The following is a 17,701-nucleotide window of genomic DNA, read 5'->3' as shown; positions in this document are numbered from 1 at the left end:
AAATCCCCAGCAATATGAACACAAAAACAATCGTTTTTGCCCCCATTTTTGAATTCCTGTTAAATTTAGGAAGATTACCCTCAATTCTGATAATCATCCATCTGAGCTTTACCATACTGCAGCCTTACAGCTCTCAAGGTAAACATGCAGCTGAAGGAACAGTGTGTTTAACCAGTCAGTGAGTTTTTTCTGATAAACAGAAATGAATCCTAATGTTGTTCCATTAGTCATAAAAACACTGTCTGGTATTCCATCACTACAAATACTTAAGCTCAACATACCTCATGGCTCCGGTATCCATAATACTCCTCAGAACATCCTCACATTAGATATGGACGATTGAGATAAATGTAACATTGCTGCTCTACTTCCTAAGCCCCCAGGCACCCTACAAAGCCTGCTATGCCCTGCCCTCGTCCTGGCCCAGTCCTGTGTGTCCCCTGCCTGCATGTGTGACTGGGGATGCCAGGCAGTGTTATCTGCAGATGGGTTATGAGGAGAGACACCCGCCCATAGCTCAGTGCCTGTGCTGGTCCAGAGCCCCAGAGGACAGCAGGGCATCAGGTCAAGTCTGGGGATTCCACCCTACATGCCAGAGTGACATGACCCTTCTCTGGAGAATACTGTACAAGACAGGACAAAAACACACTAGTGAGCCTGGTAGACAATGTATTACTTGGCTTTACTGTGCACTAGCTTAATATGCTCAATAAAAATTGGTTATGATGTGAAAAAAACGAATAAAAGCAATGCCACTGTCAGCAACCAACTTTAAGTCTTTCACTCTCCTTTACCTTAATTAAATTAGAAGCTGCTTCATTGGTTATTTGGATTGCAAGGTTTGTGAGTGCACTGAGAACCTCCATAAGATTAGGAACACAACATGAATTGACTCTAGCATTTCAGTACTGTGACAACCTCAGGTTTAGAATTCACCTCAAAAAAAGTGTTGATATTCTAAAGCTGAACTTTAACCCAGTTAGAAACTCATATCAGCTTATGAGGGCAGCACAGTAGTCCTCAGTCAAGCTGCTTACAGTCAGAGGAATGGAGGGTATTATAGAAGACAGAGAAAATAGCATGAATGGACCCTGGCTGGGTGTATTTCTAGTAACTCATTCCTCTCTGGATAAGACAGATCCCCTTACTCATGAGGTCATACCCGGCCCCTCCTCACACCTGATGGCTACATATCACTTGTTGCTGGGGACCTCTTCTCGCCATGAAGACTATTAATAGACTAGGGTGATAAACATGTAGTAAAGAAAAAACTAAGAAAAAGGTCGGTCTTCTTCTACATGCAGTAGACATCTGTTATCAGTTTTTTCAGCACAGAATTTACAAAAATTCCATGAAGTTCAATGTAAGTATTGTAAAGAATAATCAGTACATACAATTGTATTACATTAGATCATATAATGCTTCTATGAGATTTTACATCTCAACCTTCATTCCGCAAACAATGCAACGAGTTTAATTTTAGAGTAAGCCACTGGGTGGCATACTTACTAGCTACAGCACCGGATAAACCATAAACTTAAAAACGAATCCCCATTGACAATCTTATTAGGCCTTACTCAAAATGATAACGCATTAAACAAACACTAGCGTAAGTTCACGAAAGTAAAAACAAAAAGAGAAGTCAACTAACAGTTATCGAATTCCAACCCCGAGGAACAACGTTCAATTTACATTCCTAACAAAAACGAGCATTATTAAATGTTTGACTGCCATGACAACTATAGTAGGCTAGCTGACTCACCCTATTTCCTTGCATTGGAGTTAATCATGTGCCATTCGCTGTAGGCTGCTTGAAATTCAGTTGTGTCAAAGCCAAGTGTTTCTTCACCTGATTAAACCACCTGGACGAAAAGTGATGTCATACTCTTCATGATTAGAGCTTGTCTTGCCCTCTAGCAGCTAAAACTAAAATGATATACAAAGGCAGGTCTTGCATTGGCTACATCTAAATCTGTTCTCTCGATATTGGCCAGATTGCATTTCTCCTGTTTACATGAACTTTACCCTGATGGGTCGTTGTCTACCATGACCAGACAGAGGTACAAACTTCGTCAGTTAAGTACAATTGAACAATTGCCAATCAATATCTATGCATGAGGACAATATGACAGTCCATTTTATAACCAGAGGTTCTTTAGCATTCATTATAACATTTTTTGAATATGACAATTCAGACATAGATACTCTAATATTTTATTATTTCAAATCTGGATGTACAATAATTTAATAATTACATGATAATAAACCATATGATGGCAGGAAGCAAAAATACAATGTCAAAAGTGCATTGTTGAAAAAAGACAGATGGACATGTTGAGCACCCAATTCGAGTGCAGGAGAGAAGCTAAGGTTTGGCTTACTGAGATTAGAACCACTCAGTCTATTTAAATTTTTTAAGTTAGTAACTGTCATCTTATTCTTTTGTGCAATAAACCTTTTTCATATTATAATGATAGAGAGATATAGACATCTGTAACTGTGCCTTGACCATGACAAAACAGACAGGACATCACAGAAGCTGTTTCAGGAAAAACTGGGGAGATATCTGGTTGCAATTCCATTAGAAACATTTGACATTAAACGCACTGACCAGTAGGGTTAGTGGCAGAGCCATGCAGCTGAAGGGAAACCTACTGTAGTAGGTAGATACTACATAGGCCATCTAAAGTGGTTAAATTAGGAGAACACGCTATTGTAACTGTCAGACTGCAAGGCCTTGACCTTCACATGGACCGGAAATGACACCACATCACTGTCGTATCTACAGCATTATGTCTATCGTAGATACTCACACGTTTCTAAAGCGTGACATGTACCCCAGCCTCTACAGTCTGACAGAACCTGCCCTCTAATCAAAAGTAAAAGCCTGACTATCCCATTGTTCATACAGTATTTGTTATAGTTGAATGGCTCATTATGCTATAAAGCAATGGTAATTTTGTCTCTGAGGGTTAATGTGTCAGACAAGTTACAAATCAGATCTGGTGTACAATAAATCATGGGTCCAGGTGGGTGAACCAGACCAACACCAGAACAGTACCAGAGAAGATGGGTGTTGCACACAGATCAGATAGCTGCAGTCTTTAAGGTATGGGGAGTGGGGAGCCCTCCTCAGGTGGAGAGAGTCATGGCATAACCACTGGCCTCCTTGGTGAGGAGCAGGAAAGATTGGACAGGGGGAGGCAGGAGGAAGACAAAGATGGACGTTCCTGGGGTGTGGAGGCTGGAAGAGGACAGCGGAGAGGAGGAGAGTGGTATGTTTCCCTTTGAGTCCACTGCCGGAGTGGGGAGCGCTGGAGAGTTCAAATGGGGGCTTCTGCCTCTCTTCCTCGTTTCCATTTCCCTCTTTCTATCTCTTCCTCTTGGTCTCTCATTTCTTCACACAGCTGGGCCAACTGAGACCCCCACAGGCAGCAGAGACTATGATGTAGAGGAGCACCTGTAGGGGCCAGAGACTCACAGCTCAGATCAAAACAGTAGCATGCAAAGGCACGTCCACATTCTCACACACACACACACACAGAGCATTGAAGCAGCATTTGAAGCCATACTCACCAGGCACACTAGTACTACAATGACAGTCAGCTTGAGGTTTTTCATACACATGGCTCTTGCCAAGTTCCGACTAGTAGTTTTGAAGGTAACCGACTGGTAGAGAGGAGAGAGGAAGTCAGTAGTGCTATTGTTACAGAGTTAAAAAGATAAATCTAAGAAATGAAAAACTCACCGAATCCACCAGATTTTCTGTCTTGTCAATAAGCAACTCCAGCTTCTCTCCCCTCTGAGCTACAAGGTCTACAAATCAGAACATACACCAAGTTAAACCTGAACACTGGAAATTAGGGGAAAACAACAGCTGCTACGAGAGTCATTTCAGTCCCTTGTGAGATGCTGTGGGTGTGCTTAAAGCAGGAATGGTATGTATAATCCCAAAAACAGCTATTGTAGTTGGAGAGCTTGATGCTGCATATTTTTCTCTGGTGTTGTCACGACAAGTTTTAGGAAACTGCAGTAACAACATCAAACAGAGGCCAACAAAGACACTGTTTTCACAGAGAGGGGAACATTCACCAAACCTATTTGATTTAGCCCACCAATAAGAAGTAATGCTACAATCGTAAAAATGTTATTTGACTTGAATAACTGACACATACACGATAGACGGTTAGTTTTAGAGAGGCTGAATCTTACCAATGTTGCGGACCATAATGCCTTTCAGGTCGTCCACCTGCATTTGAGTCTCAGTCACACGGTCAGAACCTCTAGAGTCTGAGTGGTGCTTCTGAGAGTGGGAGAGAGAGAAAGATGGAAAAAGAGAAAGTGAGAGAATGTAAAGAAGTGTTGAAACTGAGATAAAAAGTTAAGCAAGACACTACAGATGAACGTCTTGTGGGGATCTTAATATCCACTTCAGAGAACAAATCAACGCAATATTGTAAAGTAGGCTTTATCTTTGTGACAAATTCATGTCTTCAGCGGCAGCCAATGCCTACAAAATAAGTCCCACAAGGTAAATGATGTGTGGTGGGTGAATGTGTGTATTCTTCTCACTGGTGTGATCATGCTTTTTGTTCACCCTTAGGCACAGTGTAGTCACGCTGCACTTTCACCCCCCTGCTAAGCCCCTCCCCCCCCGCCCCCATCACCATATCTCTACTGGAACTCTACCCTTCCAAACTCCCCCAATCCTCCTCTCTGGTACACATCAACCTCAATTTATATGCCTTAAAGTCACACCCATTTATCATCCCCGGGAAAGGGTTTCTATATACTCACCATCTGAGCGGCCAGAGTGGACGAGAACTCGCTGTTCATGGCGTAAGGCAGCGCCGTCTGTGCTCGTGACCCATACGTTGTCTGGAAGCGTTTCTTCACCTCACTCAGGAAGCTGAACGCACGAGACCTCTCAAAGTCCTGGGATGGGGGAAAGATAAATTATTTGTAGACCCCAATAATGGGTGTACTAAATTCATAATGGGTATTATCTAGAAACACACATATAGCAACAGAACACTGGTTATTGTAAACACTCAGTAAAATGTCCACACACACACACACAAACACACTCCAAGTCCAATATCACACATCATGTCAATGCCCACTGCATACTCACATCATCAGTGATGCAAAGATAGATGATTCTATCATGGCAGATATAGTGGAAGAGATAGCTGAAATAGAACAGAGAAGCTCAATCAGTAAATCTTGGGATTTAGTTCACTAAGGGAATCAATGTGTTTATCTATTTACTGTAAAAAATTAGTTTTCTGTTGAACAAGACTTGGAGTGTATGTGTTTGTCTGTTGGGTACCTGCCGTGACTGTAGGTGAGTTTGTTGTTCTCCGAAGGTATCTTGGCCAGGATCTGTTCAGTAACTTCCAGGAAGTTTCCGCCGCACCAGGCATGTTTGGCAAGTATGGTGGTGCCACGGGCCACCACCGCAAACAGAATTGCCATGGCTGGGGTCAGGGCAGGGGTCAGGGGGGGTCAGGACAGGTCTGTCAGATCAGATGCCCCCTAGTTGATAGAAAAGTAAGGAGAAGCAGATTGCATGAAGAGGGGAAAAAGTAGAAATGAAAAACAGATAGATTAAAGTGTTGGCAACGCCGGTTACTTGGCTTCAAATGTTCTGATCGCATGATACCTTGATCAACAAAAGCATAAGGCAATTCAGTAAATGTCGGTTGAAACGCAAACATTTTACGTAAAAGTAATGGTCGCCCAAACGAGTACTTTCGTTTTCACTTCAGCTAAGTTTTAGATGTCTATCTAACAGTGGCTCACAAACGAGCTAACTACACAACTAGTTACAGCCTAGGTAGAGCTAACTAATCCACAACGACACACAGCTAACATTGAGCTAGCTAGCTAGCCATCACAATAGGAATCTCTTAATAGAAATCGTAGCAACAGCTAGCTGACAGCTATTTTTCCTCGGACATAAATACCGTTGGATAGTCTTTAAATGTGGCAAGCTATATGTTTTCAACAGTCAAAGAACAATCTAGCTATGTTGCTAATCCTTTTTCGAGTGACTTGTGCTCAAGGCTTCTGGTTCTCAAATCGCTCAACACTCAAAGCGGATATACATTTTTTAGGGAACTGTAGTCCTTTCTCAAGGATCCTAAGCGTCACTGGAATTTGTTTCGAGTAAATGTACTACACTCCTGCCACTTCCGCCTATCAGGGCGTTTCTGTCCAAAACGTCACATGTTTTCATCTCAACGTCACATATCTGCGACTGTCAAATTGGTGTCTCAAATCCTCCAGCATGGCAGGGGCAGATGGTGAAAAGAAGCCGGTATTAGAAATGGTAAGAGACTATATAAGTATTGAAGCCCGCTATATGTACAAGAGGCATCCTGTATGATTGGTACACATAATATCTGACTGAAGTACATTTATTTGATCGTACACAATGTAGCAAAACAGTGGTCTCGCGTGGGGTTGGTCGCACCAGCTAATATAACTTGAGCCGCAACTAGTTAACTGTATTTCATAATTCATCTAAGACCTTGTATGTTACAGAAGTCGATATGTTATAGCATCTCGTTAGCGCGTATGTTTTTTTGGAGCTCGAGTCGACGGTCTGGACTGTTTTCTTTCTCCACAGGGTGGCAGTGTTTTGAATAGTCAGAATAACAATCTCCCACTGACAACCCCCTTTATTTTTAACATCAGTAACATTATACTCATGTAATAGGCTTAGAATATAATAACATGATGTAATCCTGTTTATTATAAGCCTGTACTTTACTTTGCTACAGGAGTGTTATTGTGTTTGGTAAATGAAGTGTTCATGCTGTGCTTTAGGTGCAGGCGGATGGGGCCGATGAGGGCTGTGTGACATTTGTGCTCCATGAAGAAGACCACACACTGGGAAACTCCCTTCGATACATGGTCATGAAGAGGTCAGCTGTCTGCCTTACGTTGACATTTAACCTTCAACCCCGTTTCTGACAATGTGACCGTGTATCTAAAAAGGGTGGCAGGGATTTATACTGCAGTTCTTCTCTGCTGCAAACTATTTGGCTAACCAGTGGTCATATGTCTCAGAGATGAAAGGGATGTGTTTGACAGATGGAACATTTGAATTTCTGGCTTTTTTTGTAAGGTTGTGGTTGGTGATCTCATCAGTGAGCACTGCAGTAAGAAATAAACATTGTGTGTGTTTCTACAGACCGGACGTGGAGTTTTGTGGGTACAGCATCACCCATCCTTCTGAGAGCAAGATCAACTTTCGCATCCAAACTCGAGGTTAGATGCATTATTTTGTGTGAGAGAGAGAATTACAGAGAAAAGTAAAATGGTAAACATTACTACAGTGGTTGTAGAGAGTAAACAGACTGATTGGAGTCTGATGCTTTCACTTTCCGTTCACACAGTTGATGGAGGAATGTCTGTGATGGACTGCTATCAACATGCGCACTTACACACACACATTTAAAACGCAAGTCACCTGTCAACTGCCTAAGAAAACAACCTTCTGCTTTGACATCAAAGCAATAAGCAAAATGTGAAAACAACCTTGTTTTTGTGTATTAGCTTTATAGTAGCTGAAGGACATTCCACACCCAGCCATGTTTTACCCACCCCAAGGACGATTCACTCACATGGTGTCAATACTCACACACACACATTCTCACAAACTCAGTTATAAGTACACTGAGTATTCCTTGTCTTTCTCTTCTTCAAGACCTGTGTTCTATGAATCTGTGTGTGTGTGTGTGTGTGTGTGTTAACGCCTTAGTTTCAACTCCTGTGTTTCTGGTCCGTTTCAGGGGGACTAGCAGCAGTGGAGCCTCTCAGGAGAGGTCTAAATGAACTCACTGATGTCTGTCAGCATGTCCTCAACACCTTAGAGGTACGATACACTCTATAACACAGAGGAGAGGAGTGTATGCAGGTGTCATAAGACAACGGATGCTAAGGAAAATGTCAGCAAAGTGGACATGAGAAGCAGGAAAGGTTGTTTGCAAGTTTGGCCATCTCTTGTTTTGAAGGGAATAGGTGGAAGGCCGTCTTTCTCACAACTCTCTCTTTCTTCACTTGGTTCTCTTTGTCTTGCTCCCCTTCTCTCCTCTACCCGTCATGGTGTTGACAGCCTCCCTGCTGGCTGGTATATACTGCTAGCTGGTTCACACCAATGAGGTAATAAACCTGTGTTCCTCAGGCGCGGGTGACTGAGTTCAAAGAGACGCAGGGGGATCCTATGGGCTGAGAAGCACAGTTCAACACAGCAGGAGCGGAGAACAGTCTGGTCAGGGGTCACACACACACAGGGAAGCTCTAGAAGCCACTGTCGAAATGTTTGTATGCCTGCTCTGGTGACCCCCACATTGACCAATTTCTCTCTTCTCCAATGCAAATACCACATTTTGTACATTTCTGATGATTAATATGGGAACATTATATTAACCCATAGCCTTAGAAGTTATTCATTAATATGGAAAACCTGTACAGCTTTATCTGTGTATTGTCTTTTTTGTGTTTCAAAATAAAACAATTTGTTACAAAGTGTATGTATGTATATTTACATACACATTTATTTATTTCCAGTTGCACCTGTTTTCAGGTGAAACAATAATAGTAATGATTAATGTTCCCTGGAAATATTGTAGATTAACTTTTATTCTCCTTGGAGCTTGTCCACCTGGCATCAGATGGTATTTGTACCTTTCAAGTGTTCAAGTTACGTTTGAACATTGTCCAACTGGAACAAGACATAATACAGAATTCTGAAAAAGTCCTTTTGAAGTTTTTTTTTTGGGGGGGGATAAGCAATAGAGGCTGATTGCATGGGCTCCCCATTAGTAAAGGAATGTGGAGAGCTGGACCTCATACAGAGCCAGATGGAGGGTAGGAGAAGGAATGAAGGGAAGGAGTAGGAAGAGGAGTGTAAATAATCTGGTTACTGCTTTGGAAGTTTAGGAATCGTGTCCAACTGCCATTCTCATCACAGACTTGCACACACAAATGCATGAAAGCAGCCAGTCCCTGTTGACGGATGAGGTTGATTAGAGAGGGTTCCTCTAGCTCAGTGATCAAACAAGTTTATTTTCTAATCAGAAATATTCCATGATTACAAAAGGAAAAGTTTTTTCAAAATATGTTTATATTGCTGACGTATTGTACAGGTCGCATCCAGTCTTCCTGGGAATGTTGCTCTCACGTTTGTACCCCTGGATTTGCTCTGACATGCACTTTGAACTGTGGGACCTTATTCAAAAACGCCATACATATTTCTACGCAATCATTCAAATCGCTTAATTTTTCCATATGTTGTCTCCACTCAAGGTATAGACTCTAGGAGCATCTCGCAGATCAGATGTTCAAATGAAACAAAATATAGTTCAACATATATAATTTGGGTTATATACTTTCAGAAGAAAAATCTTTTTTTGAAAACCAGAATTGTTATAAAATAGTATTTATTGGTGCATATTGTTCAACAACTAAGTACATAGTATAAAAGCTTTGTTAATCTTAAAAACATACTTGGAGATATACTTTACACCTAAACCGTTGGTGTAAATGAATTATTTGAAAATAATATTTTAACCTATGATACTCATGAACACAGAAAAGTAAAAACATGGATGATCATTTTGAAAGACAATTTTTACTATATTTTCTTATAAAAATATGTGTTCACTTTGAATATATGAGAAAGCTTTATACATGGTGGTATTTCAAAAGGCCAACACATAGCACGTGAGCAAGAATCACACAGTATTTGTTAACATACATTGGTCATTGTCCCACATGACTATAGAACTGGAAAAAACAACTTTCTCTCCAGCAACATGTCACATGCATTAGGATGGTAGACATTGCAAAAAGAAATTCTCTGCAGTTATGTATATCAAGTTGTTGTTCTGAGCTAAATACCAACATGATGCTCAGAAGTCAGTTGACAATGTTGATCCCTACAGTGTATCTCCTTCAACAGATCCTCTTTGTAAAGAAAATGGCTAGGAGAACGTCTAGGTCCTAGACTCTAGGAGTTATCTAATGACCTTACTGTGTGTATATTCTGCCTTTCACACGATCCTCAACAATCTCCAGAGCAGTTCAAATTTAGATCTAATTCTTGTCACATTTACAAGGCAGATTTACAACTGTGTGTATGTGCTTTCTTTTATTTGGTACACTGTATTCACAGCATTGCATTTCTTGTATTAACAGTAAGGCTAAACCCACTGTACTCTATACTGTACACTCTATGCCGCTAAGTGTACATGCTACCTAGTCATCATATACCCAGACATTTATGAACTTATTTACAATGTTTTATCCATACACTTTTTAAATTAAAACAGTGTTCCATAGTCTTAGTCTTTAGTGCTCTCAGTCTTGTAGACTTGTCCCATAATGAGGGCTTAATCACCTGGCCAGAACTCAGTCCCTTCATCATACAAGCTGAGGCTAGTGTTGGTTGCATGGTAAAGTGCTACCACTTGCTTTGGTCCTGCTTTACACGGTTTTATTCCGAGTCTCAAGCTACTGGTGGGATTCTTCTTGTGGAGTCAGTGCCTTCACCCTCATTCCTTCTCCTCCTTGATCTCCTGTCTGGCCATTCTTCTTCCTGCTCATCTTCTTCTGTGGTCTGAAGGCGTGTTTACGGCAGTGGTAGTGCTGATCTTGTGGGAAGTGATGTCAGTGTCATAGCAACTCTTAACAGGGACTGGGGGCTAGGTGGATGGGGTACATACAGTAGATTTGTGGTAGGGTCTGGTGTGTGTATGTATATGTCTGTGTGAATGTGTGTATTTAGGTCAAGCTGTATTTCTGACTGGAGCGGGAACTGCTGCGGTCCAGTCCGTTGCCATGGCAGGAGCCCTTCCAGCGGACCCCGGACCCCCTCTCATCTGTAGGGGCCACATTCCGGCCTGGCCTGTAACACCAGCAGCAGAGGCAGGACTGGGGACGATAATACACACAGACAGACATGAATAAAATATAGTATCGGACACACCGGATATTATCATCAGATGTGGTAGAGGTATGTATATCTCTGTGTGTGTATGCCAGTGTGTACACACATTTGAGTGTGCATTTAAGGGTCAACCATGTCAAGAAAGCTCTGGACTTCCTCTGACCTTAAAGCAGTTCTTGAACTTTTGGCTGACAAAGTAGAGAGCGATGGGGTTGATGCAGGAGTTAAGCGACGCCATGTTGATGCCAATGTAATCCATCACCAACAGGAAACTGGGAGGTCAGAGGTCAGCATCAGAACAACAGGAAAAGGCAGAGAACATAGAACAATGAGTTCTGGTGACCTTATCCATAGGTTTCTGCTAGGGCAGAGCGTGTGTACTGTAGGTGTGTGTGTTCGTGCGTGCGTGTGTGTGAATATGTGTGTTAATACCTGAGCAGTTCACAGCGGTTGGGGTCGTTCTGGTCGTACATAGTTTTTTTCAAGATGCGACTAAGATGTAGAGGTAGCCAGCACAGAGCGAATATCACCACAAGGCAAAACACCGTCTTAGCCACTTCCCTCCGCTATGCACACAAACACACAAACACATTTATCTCTGTCTGACAGATGTTCTGGTCATTTGTCACAAGAAAAATGTGGAATTGTGCTGTAATAATACCCTACAGAACATGTCTGAGACTTATATATCTTGTTTCTGTACATCTTGTGTCTGGTATCATTTGACATCCGAACACAACCGTTTATCATGATTAAAAACAATGTTTCAGATCTTTGCGCTTCAACCCTTGTGTGTGTGCGTGCGCGCGTGTGTTTGAGTACCTGTTTCATGTGATCGTTGAGAGCGATACGCATGCCTTTCTTGCGGCTCAGCATTTCGCAGGACATGAGCGTGTAGAAGACCCCAGTGCAGGCCAGAGGCAGGCAGAAGTAGAATCCAAACAGCCACCAGTCCTTCACATCCTGGTAGAACTGAGGACAGGAAACCCAAACCCTCAGACAGGCAGAGAGAGGGAGACACAATACCTAAAGAGAGGGACATGAGGGAGTCCAAAACATATCGAGATTGTGTGTGCATGAAAGAGTGTGTGTACCTTCATAAAGGGTGTGCTCTGTTGAGGGTGGAGCAGACAGACCCTCAGCTTGCTGCCTCTGTAGGGCATCTCCATCATATCGAAGGCCAGGGCCTCTGGAACAGCCAGGGCTACGGCAGCCAACCAGATCAACGTCACCTCCACTGCCTTCCATAGGGGGATCCCCATCCCCTTCACTCTGCTCCAAGATGTCACCGCATGGTATCTACACACATACACACATTAGTCAATTAGACAATTCAATGAATACATTGTGTGTATGTGTTTTTGTGCCTTTGTGTATCTGATGAGAGCTGCTGTATACTGACCGGTCAATACTGAGGGCACACAGGCTGAGGACGGTGATGCCCACTGATGCCTTCTGGATGAAGGGCATGAGCTTACACATGTGTACCCCGAAAGGCCAGTCCTCAGCAATGAGCTGAAGAGGAGAGGAGAAGAATGGAAAGACCATAAAATAAGGTGTCAAAGATCATCTCATTTCTGTCAGCAGTTTCAGCTGTGTGTATATATTCCTAGACACTCCCGAGTTTGTCTTAGTCAGGGTTATCTAGGGACACTTTCCTCTTCCCTGACTCCTCTGTTGTTATCCCAGGAGCCAGAGCCAACATCAACCCCCGAAATATGCTGCTCATCTCTACTGCACCCTGAAGGGCTGGGGGAGGTGGGGTGCTCAGGGAAGGGTCAGTCCAAACACAGAGAGCAATAATGTCACACACAAATCACATTAAAGCTCTGTGATATATTTGACTGTAGGTGCAAGGTGACTATCTCACACTCTTCATGTTCTCTTTCTACACATGCTAGTTCACCTCATTCGACACATTACATTATGGTACACCTTAGTAGATAAACCAAGCCTGTCACTGTTAAATTAAATTATTACTATTTGAATGGGAATTTTGAATTACTATTAACAAATATTACACAGTGAGTTCTCTTTGTGTGATGAAATGTATATCTATTTAATCTACATCTATTTTCTTACCTATTTTCTCACATCAACTGAGTATGACACATACACACTCTCACTTTGTCTCTGTCCTTGTTCCATTTCAGACAGATGGAGTATGTGTGAAGTTCACACAGAGAACATGTCCACCTTCCCTCTCACAGCCAGAGACATTAACCACTTTCAAAGTGGATTGCGTTAGCTCGCTGAGCTGATTAAGGAGGTTACAGGGTCTATTTTTCCTTTGAAAACCCATTACCAAGGTAACAAATAACCCACAGCTACATCTAAATGTAATTTAGCTGTGGCAGCATTAAGCCCTCACCCCTTTAACCAGGTTTACACTCTGCATCAACACTGGGCAGAAAAATTGGATTCTCCCCAATCGTGACCTGAATAGCCCAGTCTGTCACTCCTCACAGCAGGTAGTCTAAGGGTAGTCTAGTCTATAAGGACGTCTGACAGCATTCACTCTAGGTCAAGGTAACTGTAGAAGTATATGGACACTGTACAGACACAGTGTGTAACTAGCAGGGTACTGATAAGCATACAGAGGGTCATTAGGATGGATTTCAGAAGTCATAAACTGAAGCCAACCGCATGGGATTCTCTGCTACGTGCTGCGATTCAGGTCCATAGTATACGATGTGTCTGCATAGTGGTGAAATGTTTATGGTGTTGACTGGGTGAAAGGTGAACTTCCCTTCAGGGCTGGCTCAGGAGTGCGCTCACTGCCGTTTGGAAAACGGATCAAAAGCAAATGCAAAATCATAGTGGAATGGCAGGGGTCTTTACAGATCTGAAAATTAAAACGGCAGTGCATACAGTATACCACTTTGTAGGGCCGGTTGTGTGCAGCCTGGCTCCCTACCTTGAACACGTTGATGGGGATGGCGATGAGGATGTACAGCAGATCCCCCAGGGCCAGGCTGCCTATGAGAACGTTGGGACTGTTCCTCATGCATTTGTTCTTGTAGATGATCCTCAGGAGCGTGGAGTTGCCGATGATGCCCACCACAAAGATCACGCAGGACACCACCGTGTTCACATACTTGAAGGCGTGCTTGATCTCTGTGGGGTTGACGCACATGGGGGGGTGGAGGCCGTTGGGGCGTGCGGGCCGGGGGTGGGTGGGGAGGGTGCTGTTGGGGGCCTCCACCTCCCCCGGGGTCTGGGAGTCTCGGCTGAAGCGGGATGCTGCACCCAGACCAGCCCCGGCCGCAACCAGGACACACAGCAGCACTACTGCCCTCATACTCGGACACATGAACACACACTCTCACGCTTATACACTCGAGATAAGTGTGCGCACACACAAACACACTCACACAAAGAGACACGCACGCTCCTGCTCGTGGACACACATAAAGACACACTTACACACACACTCCTGAGACTAGCGAGAGTATGTAAGCCCGTTCTTGTTAATTTCCTGCAGAAACAAGCAGAGACGATAGCCTTATCAGTAAATATGTTTTCAACATAGGCTGATTCAATATTTCAACAGTTTCATGACATAAAATAACTTCTCAAACAGCCAAACTAAGCAGTAATGTTGCTTAAACTCAAGAGTATTTTCTAGTTAGGGTTTAGTAGGTATGTTGTCTAATGGTATCTTGATTAGAGACTGTCTTCTAGGCAGTATTTTTAGCGTTGTGGTTTAGGAATGATAATGTGGATGAGAACTGGGTAATGACAAAATGGGGTTAAGGATGAGAAACCCAAAAGGAGGGGCAAATGTAGAGGTGAGAGGTAATGCTGAGGGTCAAGAGAAGGGTGAGGTAGGCCTGTGTTTGCATGTGTGTGTGTGCATATTTGTGTGTGAGGGTGTGTGTATGGTAGAGACTGATAGACAGAGAAACATTGTTTCCCAGAGTACTCCACAGTCATGAGTCCCCCAAAAATGCCTTGGGGCATCTTTTGATGAATGGGCTAATTGAGGGGTGGGTGGGACATAGTGGAACAATGCTATGCCCACAGACACTCATACACTTGGGCACACATGCTCTGTATCTCCTTGTATTTTCTTTCCTTGCTTTCCTATTTCATACTTTACTGACAACCATGACTGACTGACACAATAGGGTCAAAATGAAGTGAAGACTGGAGAGAAGCAAAAAGTTCTTCATGAGCAACAATCCTCTAACGTTACTTTATATAATTCAACCTTCAAAATTCTAAAAGGAGGAATGTAATGACTGCTCTCTCTCCTGCATGCACAAAAAACACAAACACACTCACATGGCACTTTGCACTCATACCACAAGGAATTTGTTTCTAAGTAAATTGGGCCACCTCTTTTCCTCAAGGGAGGCCTGCTTTGAACTCTGAGTTTTAATTGAGTTGATGTGTTTAATCTGAAAAATGAGTTTAGAAACAGTCTCTGGCAATTACACTCTCCTCTCCTGACTCCAATCACATTTGAGAAGGAGCGGACCTGCAGGGGAAAATGGGAAGCTTTCGAGGGGTAATGATAAAGGAAAGGGTGGAAAGGGGAAAAGAAGATATGGAGATAGAAAACTAAAAGTGGAGAAGTTAGAGAAGACCGGGAGAGAGGGATGTGTGGAGTTAAAACCGAGTTGCACTTCTTCTGCATCAAAACAAACAAAGTGTTCAAATGTACCCAAGTTATGAGATCTAGCATACATTTACATAGAAATGCCACTAACATAGCGTCAGTCTGGGCAGATGGAAAACTTGTGAGATGTCAAGGATCCTGTCTGGAAGCGTAAGTCATGATTCTAGAACACTGGGCAGAGGAAAACATCAACACAGCTGTGGTAGGAGGGCCCTGGACCACTCATGAACCACAACCACCCAACACAACCAACAATATTTCAACTGTAGCCCACTCATATGGGTTTTGTGAAAACCAATTACGCCCCTACCAAGTCTAAATAAAATATTTCAAGTATTCTAGTTACAGTTGTTTAAAAATTCAAATATTTATGTTATTATATTACAATTGACTTTGACAATGCTGCAGTTTGGTATTTATGTTTCAGTCTAAATAAAAGGATTTAAGGGGAAAGATAGACCTAAGTGTAAGAAATTATAAGTCTGTGCCATGGCAACCAATATTTTTATATTAACATATTTAGTCTACATTCATGATCATCATGCCTTAAAAGTAATTAGAAGTAATTGTTAAATGTAGGTCATTAAAATAATGTATCAGGCTAGCGGTTATATGTAACCTGTTTTGTTACATTTCATTTTAGTTACATTAGCAGTTACATTTTAGTGCTTCTGGCTTTCAATGTAAACATTTAGCGATGTTTTCCTGGTCTTGCATGAAGACACTAGGAGCTGTGCTTGTGCGTGCGTGGGTGCGTGTGATAGAATGGCTGGTGTAGTCTACAAAATAAATCATTACATTATTTTGCTTGTTTCATTTTGACACACATCTCACTCAAACTCAAAGCTACTTAACAAACATAGGCTATGGGCATCCATGGCAGTACATTATAGCCTGCTTCTATTTAAATATATACATTTCATCGAAATGGTTTCTGTGTAACTAAGTATCTGCATTTATGTCACGGCCCAAGAAGAACGAACCTGTAAATAGGTTTATGGGAGATTGATAAAATTGGTAGACCACAGCTATCAAATTCAAATCATTAAATTAAAACTAAGAAACCTTAATTTATGTGTACATACTTGTTGTGAGTAACCGAATATGTAATGTGATAACCCAAATCAATTACAACGTTGCATGAGGTTGAGCGTAGAGCTACATAACCCGATACCCTACCCAAAACGCAAAATTAAATCAAGGTCAAGCTTAATAACATTAAAAGCGTTAGTGAAGTTGAGGCATCTCTCCGACCCAGCTCAGAGTTTGGATGTTGATCTTACCCTTTTTGTTGTTTTCGACAGTCCCAATCAACAACCCAGCACATCCGTATGTGTTCAAATCCACTAAATGACCAAGTGTTCTCTGTGTTTGCTCCTTTCTTTGCAGTTTTGACTTTCGTTAAGCTAATTCGACTCCTTGTTCCGCCAGACGCCACCTACATCATTTGTCCAAACTACTTCTCTCTGCTGGTGATGGACTGGCGCGCGGGGATAGTGCAGTACTTTATAGCCGCGAGCCCGTAGACGCTGTTTCAACAACCAATCAAATCGCAGACACATGTGGCAGGACCCAATCTTCCTCTGGTCTTTAAACTAAAAGCCGACCATGCTCTTCTACTACAAACTATGTAGAGTGGGCTGGCATTGATGTACGCCTAAATTGTAAGTTGGACTGTCTAAATGCAGTAAATGGCATGTTCATGAGAGAGCTTCAATAGGCTTCAGTAGGTTATTGCTGAGCAGCATTTACCCTATCTGCTTTACAAACAACACATTGCTTTTTATTCCTCTTATGTCAACAATGTAGCCTTTGAGCTACTTTCGCATGTGACTATTACTTCTGCTTTTCTTGTGATGCATCCTACCTAAAGCCTCACACAATCCAACTGTAGAGATGTATAGGCTAACACATAACTCTTACTCTAAAGCATGCACATTTGGGTTCCAATGTGTATCCAGTGTGTGAACAGAGGAACTGCACCAGCTTCTCTAAAATATCTTACACATAAGAGACAATAGCCAGCTCACTCCTCCACCCCATCCATCTCCCCAAATTAAATCCGTATGATGGATGGTCAAGCTTTGTCTAGAGAACATTCTTTTACTGAATGGGAC

General features: G+C 42.4%; 3 protein-coding genes across 4 annotated transcripts; 1 reads left to right on the top strand and 2 right to left on the bottom strand.

Moving 5' to 3' along the window:
- Positions 1 to 3,238: 3,238 nt before the first annotated feature.
- sybl1 (synaptobrevin-like 1) lies at positions 3,239 to 6,104 on the bottom strand. 2 transcript variants are annotated; one of them, XM_067247542.1, is made up of 8 exons: positions 5,970 to 6,104; positions 5,333 to 5,538; positions 5,135 to 5,192; positions 4,798 to 4,935; positions 4,213 to 4,303; positions 3,749 to 3,816; positions 3,577 to 3,669; positions 3,239 to 3,460 (listed from the first exon to the last, which is right to left on the bottom strand). In XM_067247542.1, exons 2-8 carry the CDS (start codon positions 5,476 to 5,478, stop codon positions 3,392 to 3,394), a joined length of 663 nt encoding a protein of 220 aa, XP_067103643.1. In that variant the 5' UTR covers positions 5,479 to 5,538; positions 5,970 to 6,104; the 3' UTR covers positions 3,239 to 3,391. The 2 variants fall into 2 exon arrangements, with proteins under 2 accessions (XP_067103643.1, XP_067103644.1); XM_067247543.1 differs by lacking the exon at positions 5,970 to 6,104 and having other exon boundaries at positions 5,333 to 5,596.
- A 166-nt stretch (positions 6,105 to 6,270) lies between these two features.
- On the top strand, positions 6,271 to 8,543 carry polr1d (RNA polymerase I and III subunit D). The gene is made up of 5 exons (XM_067248006.1): positions 6,271 to 6,334; positions 6,835 to 6,932; positions 7,202 to 7,278; positions 7,803 to 7,885; positions 8,195 to 8,543. The coding sequence occupies exons 1-5, from the start codon at positions 6,293 to 6,295 to the stop codon at positions 8,240 to 8,242; spliced, it is 348 nt and encodes a 115-aa protein (XP_067104107.1). The 5' UTR covers positions 6,271 to 6,292; the 3' UTR covers positions 8,243 to 8,543.
- A 1,600-nt stretch (positions 8,544 to 10,143) lies between these two features.
- On the bottom strand, positions 10,144 to 17,006 carry LOC136953923 (endothelin receptor type B-like). Its single transcript, XM_067247394.1, has 8 exons — positions 16,868 to 17,006; positions 13,878 to 14,438; positions 12,363 to 12,475; positions 12,055 to 12,259; positions 11,783 to 11,932; positions 11,393 to 11,526; positions 11,124 to 11,232; positions 10,144 to 10,944 (listed from the first exon to the last, which is right to left on the bottom strand). The coding sequence occupies exons 2-8, from the start codon at positions 14,271 to 14,273 to the stop codon at positions 10,795 to 10,797; spliced, it is 1,257 nt and encodes a 418-aa protein (XP_067103495.1). The 5' UTR covers positions 14,274 to 14,438; positions 16,868 to 17,006; the 3' UTR covers positions 10,144 to 10,794.
- Between the last annotated feature and the right edge of the window lie 695 nt (positions 17,007 to 17,701).

This window comes from Osmerus mordax, chromosome 12 (assembly GCF_038355195.1).
Source record: "Osmerus mordax isolate fOsmMor3 chromosome 12, fOsmMor3.pri, whole genome shotgun sequence".
NCBI lineage: Eukaryota > Metazoa > Chordata > Actinopteri > Osmeriformes > Osmeridae > Osmerus > Osmerus mordax.
The sequence above is the reverse complement of the archived record's forward strand: the minus strand, read 5'-3'. Positions and strand labels throughout refer to the sequence as shown.